Source organism: Argentina silus (assembly GCF_951799395.1).
Source record: "Argentina silus genome assembly, chromosome: 17".
NCBI lineage: Eukaryota > Metazoa > Chordata > Actinopteri > Argentiniformes > Argentinidae > Argentina > Argentina silus.
Window position 1 is genome coordinate 5,160,904 of NC_139671.1, and position 9,062 is coordinate 5,169,965.

Sequence of the window (9,062 nt, forward strand, 5' to 3'; positions counted from 1 at the left end):
TAACCTATTTAGTCTATATGTTCTCTACCATCTCTCTAATCGTCACCGTGCTCGCCTTCTTCAATGTCTCCCTCTCTTGCTCTAGCTTCCCTTTTTCCAGGCTCTGTTTTACTATTTCTTCAGCCTCCATCACCAGGGCCTCTCTCCTCTTGACCGTCTCTATCTCTTTCTCCATCTGTTTCTTGGCCTTTAGAAATGTCTCCTTCTCCTTCCACATCTTGAACAACAAATAATTTAATTGGAACGTGCTTTTAATTTGTAGCCTACAATCTCAAAGCTGTACTGTTGAGTGCATTTAAAACAGACACACAAACAAAACACTAAAAACAACAAGAGGACTAGGCCTACAGGAAGGCCTGTCTAAAGGGTTAGGGTTAGTTTTTATGCCTGATTTGAAGGAGGAGAGCATATATCTGCATGTACAAATATCCAATGCTGAATTAGATTTAAGGGGAATATCATCTCTTAGTGACAGATATCAATGTGACATTTTTGCGCTTCCCATGTTCAAAGGCTGTGAAGGTTGTAGCCCTAGGTCTTGTAAAATATTTACAAATACAACTATGTTATAAAACTATACTATATCTCAAGCACATTGACCTACAGTAGCCTACCTCACGGGATAACTGCAGTCAGTAGGTTGTGTATAAGCGCCGAATCTTCCGGTTATAATCTATTTGATTCTCACTCTGGTAAAACCTATTGCACAGGTTCAGGATGCGTCTTGGTTCGTTATGCCACTGAACTAAAAGTTCAAGAACACTGTGTATTACTGCTGAACATTCTCAATTCTGTGTACATATTAACTTCATATTGATACCATAGCAACGTATGTTGGGTGGAATCCGAACTCGAGATCGCGCGTAAATCTTGGATTCATGTCATGGGGAAATGGATTCGATTTTACGCGCGGGTCAACCATGGGTCCAACCACGTCCATGCATTCATTTGTGGTAGTGTGTCATTCTTTTGAGAGTTCTGGATTGTTTACTACAATTGTTACCTGGGCAACAACTGCTATACATTCCAATATTCTTCAGAATGTTGTTGGAGTAACTGATAGAATTTCACTCGTCTTACCTTTAACAGCTGCAGCTCAGGACACCTAAGGTATCATAACGATTTCTCTAAAGCACGTGCATTAGCGTATTCAATGCACACACACTTTACCGTGTTTTTTTCTTCATACAGTATCTGAAGTAAGGCTACATGTCAACGACATTACTGTAACATCTTTCAATTTTAATTAGGATAGATTGAAGGACAAGGTATTATTTTCATTTAATCTTTGTTGTTTTCATGATCTTAAACCTAGAAACAGAGTTACTCACACATCTCCTCGCGCCATTGTGATACTATGAGTGTTAACATCTGCACTTGAATATGAGTTAAATGCCACTCAAAACCATGTACAGTCTGTAATTTGAAACAGTGAGACCTCTCTCTCTCTCTCTCTCTCTCTCTCTCTCTCTCTCTCTCTCTCTCTCTCTCTCTCCACCTCTCTCCCTTTCCTCCATATTAGCGTGATCTTGGTGAGGTTCTGAGGTGGTCGGTTGGGGAGTGATGGCTCACTGTGAGGGGGAAGTACTGGCTCCAGAGAGCGGGGAGGAGGAGATGACCCAGGGGGACCTGGATGGCCTGGACCAGGAGGAGAGCCCGGTCCCAACCCCGGTGGAGGAGCCTGACAGTGGAGATGAGTGGGACACCGACCTAGAGGCTGACGGTACACTGCTAGACCCACCTGTGTGTTGTGTCTGTTAAAGCATGTGTGTGGTTGCTTCCCCATTGCTTTCCACTAATTCTCCCCTTGTTTCTCTGTTTCTCTGAACCAAATCCTTTCTCTCCTCTTTTAGAGAGGGACAGAAGGGGCAGACTGGTCTCTCCCACAGAGCTCTACCTGCAGGCCTGCCTGCTGGCGGGCGTGGTACCTGCCTCCTACTACCTGCGCCAGTTGGGCGCCACCACCCTAGACCTGAACCACCATGGCCTGGGCCCGCTGGGGTCCAAAGCCCTGGCCATCGCCCTAGTGGTAGGTGCCCATCAAGACAAATGAAAAGATGGTAAAGGCCCTGTTTCAAGAAACTATGTGGTAGCAAGGGGTCCTTTTTAGTACATACCCTAATAACATCAGCACCATTGGTAACTATCTGGTACTAAATGACACTTATTGGTGCTGGTGTCAGCGAATCTAAAATAAACAGTATGTGTAACTAGTATACAACTGTCAAGTAATAACACTTTTACTCAATACTTTCTAAATAAGTACCTGCTTTCATACTGGGCTGTAAAATCAAGGGTTTCTGAATTTATTTCATTGTGCCCGTGCTGCGCAGACTGACATGCAGATCTGCAACCTCGAGGTGGAGGACAACTTCCTCTTGGCGGAGGGAACCCGCTACGTCATGGAAATGCTGAAAGAGAACTTCACCATTCAGAGTCTGGTAGGCTGATGTGTCCTTATGCGATGCATTTACTTTATCATCTCACATGATCCGTTTAAAACACCCTAGCACAATTTGTATTGGATGTGTGTCCTTCAAAATGATTGTTTTGGATGTCTGGAGTGCTATCATAAGAACTACAGTATATCGTTGTCTCCACTAGAGGGCAATCAAGTGTAGTTTATGTTTCAAATTCAAATTCAAATTCAAAGCGATGCATAGTGACTGATACTAAACTATCTGTTTCAGAATCTCTCCAATAACCACCTACAGTCAGCAGGGGCTGACAGCATCGCTAGAATGCTGTCGGACAACGTTTCAATCAAATCAATTAAACTATCAGGTACTGTGTCAATACTGGACTATTGTCAATATTGCATGTACATCTCTGTTCACAAAGATATGCTGTTATCATCAAGCTGTTATCCCTATGCCGTACAGGGAACGGGTTCAGAGATGATGCTGCCAAAACCTTTGCAGACGCCTTGGCTGTAAGACTCATGTTTTTTGTCAATGTCAACATTTTATTTAGTATCTTGATATGAACCACCATACTTACCTGAATAACACACTCATATAAGCCAGGCCAGTGTATGCTGTAGTGTAACTATCATAGATCACATTTGTCTCGATCAAAAGATAAGATTTGTTGAGCAAATAAACAATAAATAAATGATACCCTCGCTGAGTTGGAGTACATGATACTTTTATGAAAACAATCTAGCTGATATCCGGTTATTATAATTATAATATTATTAAAATAATGATAATTCACGTGTATTCACAAAATATCCTCCCGTTCCCCTCCACTAGAACAACTACAGGGTGAAAGACCTGGACCTGAGCCACAACCAGTTCTGTGAGACTGGAGGTGAACACCTGGGTCAGATGTTAGGTAAGGCAGTGGCTCCCAGTACTGGTTCTCAGGGACCCCTGCGTATGCTGGTTTTCTCTCCCACTGATCATCATCAAAACTCGTTAACTGATCTGTTTACTGACTGATGTGGGTTTGGCATAATGACACAATTACAGCTCTCATTGTTTGTGTTACCTTGTTATTTCATTAGTCAGGGATGTGCATACTGTACATGCAGGGGTCCTTGAGGATAGTATTCCCTGTCAAAACAACATCCATGTAGAAAAGTTGTCCATGAATTAATGCTTGTTGTTACTCATCCCAGCCAATAACGAGGGTCTGGAGATGCTGAACCTGAGCTGGAACCACCTGCGGATGAGTGGGGCGGTAGCTCTGTGTGCTGGGCTAAAGGTAGGACACACACACACACACACACACACACACACACACACACACACACACACGCAAGCACGCATGCGCACGCACACACACACACACACACACACACGCGCGCGCGCGTACACACACTCATACTTAACTGATCCTCTGATCCTCTTAACCGGTCCTTTCATCCCTTCCTCCAGGTGAACATAACTCTGAAGCAGCTGGACCTGTCGTGGAACGGCTTCGGCAGCACGGGCGCCCAGGCCCTGGGCGAGGCCCTGCACCACAACAACACCCTGGTGTGGCTGGACCTCAGCAACAACCGCATCACAGACGAGGGCACCGGCCTGCTCTGCCAGGGCCTGGCGGCCAACGACAGCCTCAGGGTCTTACGGGTGGGTGGGTGGGCGTCTGGGTGGACAGAGGGCATAGTGGCAGCTGGAGGGAGGGAGAGATGTGGGATTTGATCAGCGGAGTGAGAGACACTGTTGAATGTGTGTATGTGACATTGGCCTCAGGCTGCTGCTTCCTCACATGGGTCAGTCTCAGCGAGTCACTGGGCATTATCTTATCTATAGAACAAGTCCATGACATAAAGATGGCAATATTTACAGTGCAAAGCATGTCCGCATGTTGCCATACTTTACTGCTATTACACATTCGAACAAATTCTGTTATATTTGGTACAGAATACAGTGCCTTGCGAAGGCAACGGGACAGTGAATCTCTACTTTAACCTCATAGTCATTGTCTGATTTCAAATCCAAACTTTTGGAGTGTAGAGCCGAAAGAAGAAAATATGCCTCACTGTCCCATTACTTACGCAGGGCACCGTACACACCATTTTCCATGGGTACGTTTTGTTGTTGATACATATTGTGATATGTTCATTTTATGCAGCTGGCCCATAACCCCCTAACACAAGTGGGCGCTCTGACTTTGCTCAACACTGTCAAGAACAGCCCCAAATCAGCCCTGGAGGAGATCAACATCTCTGTGAGCGCTTGAAACAACATCCACATATAGTCTGTTTAAGTTGTTTAGAGCACTTTCACTGCGTGACCGTGTGTGTGTGTGTGTGTGTGTGTGTGTGTGTGTGTGTGTGTGTGTGTGTGTGTGCGCGCACATGTAGGCGTGTATGTACGGGGACCTGTTGTGGTATGTGTTGCTGTGTCTGTGAGTGTGTTTGTGCATACAATACTTGTTTATGTATGTGCTCATGTGTGGTTTTACCTGTGTGCACATGTGCATGTATACGTGTACCTGTGGGTGTGTGTGTGTGTAGACTGTGTTGGTGAATGAGGCATTTGTGGAGCTACTGGAGGCAGCTTGCCAGGACCGCTCTGCTCTGGAGGTGCAGTACCAGGGGGTGATAGGCTCCATCACCAGGACCAAGAAGCCCTCTGTCGCCCTGAAGATCATACAGGTCAGTGTGATAACCCTTTTGATTTACATGGTTTATTTGTACACTTTATGGAACACTTTCAATATCATGTTATCTCTCTTTAAAACACCTTCAACGTTTTACAATTCTAATTCTGGACAGACCCCAGGTGGTACTTTGAGGGTGTAAAAAATAAAATAATATTCTAAGCTTACAATACTCCATGCATTTTTCAACAACTCCAAATCATTTTGTTTGGTGTCAAGTATTAATTTGGTATTCAGAAAATTACAAATGTTATGGGTGAGCAAAAAATGTACTTTACATACAGTGTTGACTGTATGGTTCATGATATAATGGTAAATGATTTCTTATCCCATTGGACCACACAATCCTCAGTTTAAGGCAAAAAGGCTTGTGAGTGCACATTTTAGAACTAGTGGCTAAAATTATAAAAAAAATCTTGTAGCACCTCTTTAACTGGTGAGTGTTTCACACAATAATCCTACTCTTCATTGGTCTCACAGGACATCCAAAATGTGATTTATGAAAACTGTTTTACCTTTGCTCTAAAAATAGCTTTTTTTCTGTTTTGTTTTTCTTCTGGATTTTGTGTTGGATGCCATTTTTATCCTGTAGGACTTCCTTGAGGAGCGAAAAGAGAGCCTCATGGACTTCTTCCAGAGATTGGATAAAGAGGGAACGATGATTGTGTCCAACTCTGACTTCAGGAAGGCTGTACAGGTCTGGGACCATGTAGAATGTCATTTTCCCTACTTATTTCATCAATGTCTTGCTAGTATTCACAAAGTACATGCACTTTGAATATCATTAAGGGACAGTTCACACTTTTTTATGTTGTGCCTTAATTCTGATTCTATGTTGGTTCATCCAGAGTTTTAAAAAGTACTGCAGTTAGCATGCTAGCTGTTTCCCAACGTTTCCCTCTAGCATTGCTAAAAGAAATGATAAACAGGAGATGCCTTACATTGCTAAATAACTTCCTCAATGGATTTAAAGTATGTCTGGATGAAATAACAACACTAGGGTCAATCAAAAATAAGCAACAACTTAAAAAGAAAGAACTATTCCTTTAAGCACTCATTTCAATATTGGACATGAATAGCAGAGAAGGAACCATGAGTCTATGTTATGTCCACACTTTTAAGGACGCTATGGTGAAGTTGATCAAACGGTTCTGTTTTGCAGCAAGCTAACATACCTATGGATCAGCACCAGCTTGAGTGGTTGATCCAGAACTTTGACAAGGAATGCACAGGCATGATAGATGTCAGGTGAGTCTCCATAACAGTGTGATGTCACTACATATTGTCAAATTATACTAACAGCTAGTCCAAAGAGACAATGGCAAGAAAAAGGTCATGGTTGGGGAGACGAAGGGGCTTTGCACACAGTCTGACTATTTTTGAATGTCTGTAGTATGAAGAATCTGTCATGAAATACAGTTTCAATTTTAAGGGCATGTCTTAGGGGAGCTGGTGAAGGCAGAAATCAGAGGACGGGCTCATTGTTATGCATGGTATTGTACTGCATGGAATGGAATGAGGAATGGTATCAAAGACGTACTGTATTGAGCCCTATCCTCCAATTCCTACCTCCACCAGCCTCCACTGGGGTGTCTCCATAGTTCAAGGAGAGGTATAGGCTGCAGGGAAGTCAGTCAGCAAAAGAAACTGATTATCTAACATTCTTCAAAATGTCCTCTCATTTCTTGCAGCCAATTTGCTGAACAGCCATAGCCAATTGGAGTGAGCAGACAGTGAGAGAAACAGGACATTGTTAAAAAAAAAAAAAGTCTGGAGACTCCTGGAAGATGAGAAATCCTTCAATAAACAGCTGGTCTCCTGTAGAGAGAATGTAACGAGTCCTGTATATTATATTCTCTGGGTAACGTCTTTGTCTGGCGATAAAGCAATTGAAATGCCATTTTATTCACAAGTACGATGCACCACATCCTTCCCTGGTGCAACTTTTACAGGGTCATATGTGCATCATTTTTGAAAAATTGAGGCGTAAGGTGCTAATATTGTCTTTGCATATTTTGCGACGGTGACACACCTCTCTGCGAGCCAGGCGCAGGTGGAGCGCAGAGGTGTTTGCACGCCACATCGTCACTTTTGAAAAGTCAGGCCCAAACCTCAGATTACGCATGCGTATCTGTTTGTGCCTGTTTGAAAATCACCCTGTAAATACTGCACTGCCGCAGTGCCCTATCACTCTCATCCATAATCCCTACATGGTGAATAGTTTGACCTCTGATCCCAGCCAGCTGCACGGAGGGCTCCTGTCCCAGCACCGCTCCAGCGCCAGCCCACTCTGCAGCCAGCATTCATCTTCAGGTATGACAACAATACCCAGACAGGAGGAAGAAAAGGCAGACCTTGCTCCATATCAAAGGCTTTGGGAGAAAGAATAGGGCCAGATGCAGCCAGCCGCTCACGCTGCCTGCTCTGCTTTGTAAATGGCCCGCAAAGGAAACAGACACTCCTGAATATGCATGGTGGATACATTACTTATGCAGGCACCGCATAGAGTGGAAATAATGGGACATTGGCAATTGTGTCTTAAGGTGCGTTCTTCTATAGAGTCCTGAGAGGAGCTTTAGGGAGCTACAGTAGGAAGGAGGCTTTATGTGAGAAACTGTGGGCCTGAAATCGTTCTTCTTGGGGGTACTATGGACAACTAAGATGTGCTTTGTTTGGTAGTAAGAAGAAACCTTTAAATGAGACGGAATCCGAGTAAAATATGCGATGTTGACATGGTTCCGGTCTGACCTTTGACTTTCAAGCCTCGTCACAGCTGGTTGGCGCAATCATAAAATATTTGTGGCGTTGCTATTTGTTATGATTTGTGCCGTTCTGTGTTTTTTTGTTTATGAGGTACCCATTGGCTGAGTAGGATGTTGGTTTTGGGGAGCTAAATGAACGTTGATTGCCTTGCCCGAGTGATTTTGCTCCATAATGCTGCTAACCCCTTTCTTTGGCCGGTGCTCCAGATGGCCAGTCCGCTACTGCTTGTGACAAATGGGACAAGAGTTGGCGGCGCTTGCCTTCTAGCTGACAAATCGAATGCTTGCATGATAACAACCTACATCCATGTGTTATACAATGTGCAGGGCAAAACGTTAACACCCGCCAAATGGGTAAATCTGGAAATCTTCCTACTTTGGCGGGGAGCCAACAAAGGTTCGCGAATATAATGCTTCAACCGGCGCGATCCGCAATTATGGTCACCGTTGATTCAACATTTGTGACAATAGTCCTCCTGCTCCTGCCTCCTCCAGCTGACTGTAACTGCTGCGCATCTCACGCAAGGGATAGGGATTTAACACAGGGATATGCGCGAAACATGGATCATACTAATGTGTTTTTGTGTGTGTGATCTTTGCCTAATGTTGGTTTAAAAACAAGAGTGGCTGGTGAATTTTCTCATGCACCAGACACCTTGGTTGGTAGACCAAAAAGTTAATTTTATGCCCTGATAATGTGGGTCGATTTTCGGGTGCAAACGACTTTTAATGATTTTAATAGTTAATTGGCAAAAGTTCGGCTTTTTTGGCTTAGGGAAGCCCATTTATTACTTGATTGAAGCATTAGGAGTCAAAGACAACTTGATATAAAGTGGGACCAAATACATTACATAAAAATGACTGTACTGCATACTACAGGGTATGGTTGAACCCCACTATGGATGGCAATACAAGTCTTAAAAGCTTGTTCACACATCACATGTTTGATGTGACAGCTGTGTGTTTTTAGTTGTGATAATGAATGAAAACATTGCCATTTGTTCCTAAAGTGCTTTTAGTCAATTGATTTGGTCCATTTGCTGTTGGATTGTCATATGAGGATTCAGGTTCAAAGGCTTTTGTCTCTAAAAACGAAATGGATTTTGTTTGGCTCAATCTCTGCCTCCAGAAAAATGTCTATTTGTAATGTCCAAAAATTTACATCAAGAGGATCTGATGCACTTGCCA

At 43.5% G+C, this 9,062-nt stretch overlaps 1 protein-coding gene across 1 annotated transcript; it reads left to right on the plus strand.

The window, feature by feature from the left end:
* Positions 1-1,563: 1,563 nt before the first annotated feature.
* Positions 1,564-7,502, plus strand: LOC310818028 (leucine-rich repeat-containing protein 74A-like; the record flags this gene model as incomplete). The annotated part of the gene is made up of 13 exons (XM_083688786.1): positions 1,564-1,723; positions 1,854-2,029; positions 2,334-2,441; positions 2,691-2,784; positions 2,883-2,932; positions 3,255-3,336; positions 3,623-3,708; positions 3,882-4,076; positions 4,582-4,677; positions 4,967-5,107; positions 5,705-5,809; positions 6,275-6,360; positions 7,334-7,502. 13 exons carry the CDS (start codon positions 1,564-1,566, stop codon positions 7,500-7,502), a joined length of 1,548 nt encoding a protein of 515 aa, XP_083544912.1.
* Between the last annotated feature and the right edge of the window lie 1,560 nt (positions 7,503-9,062).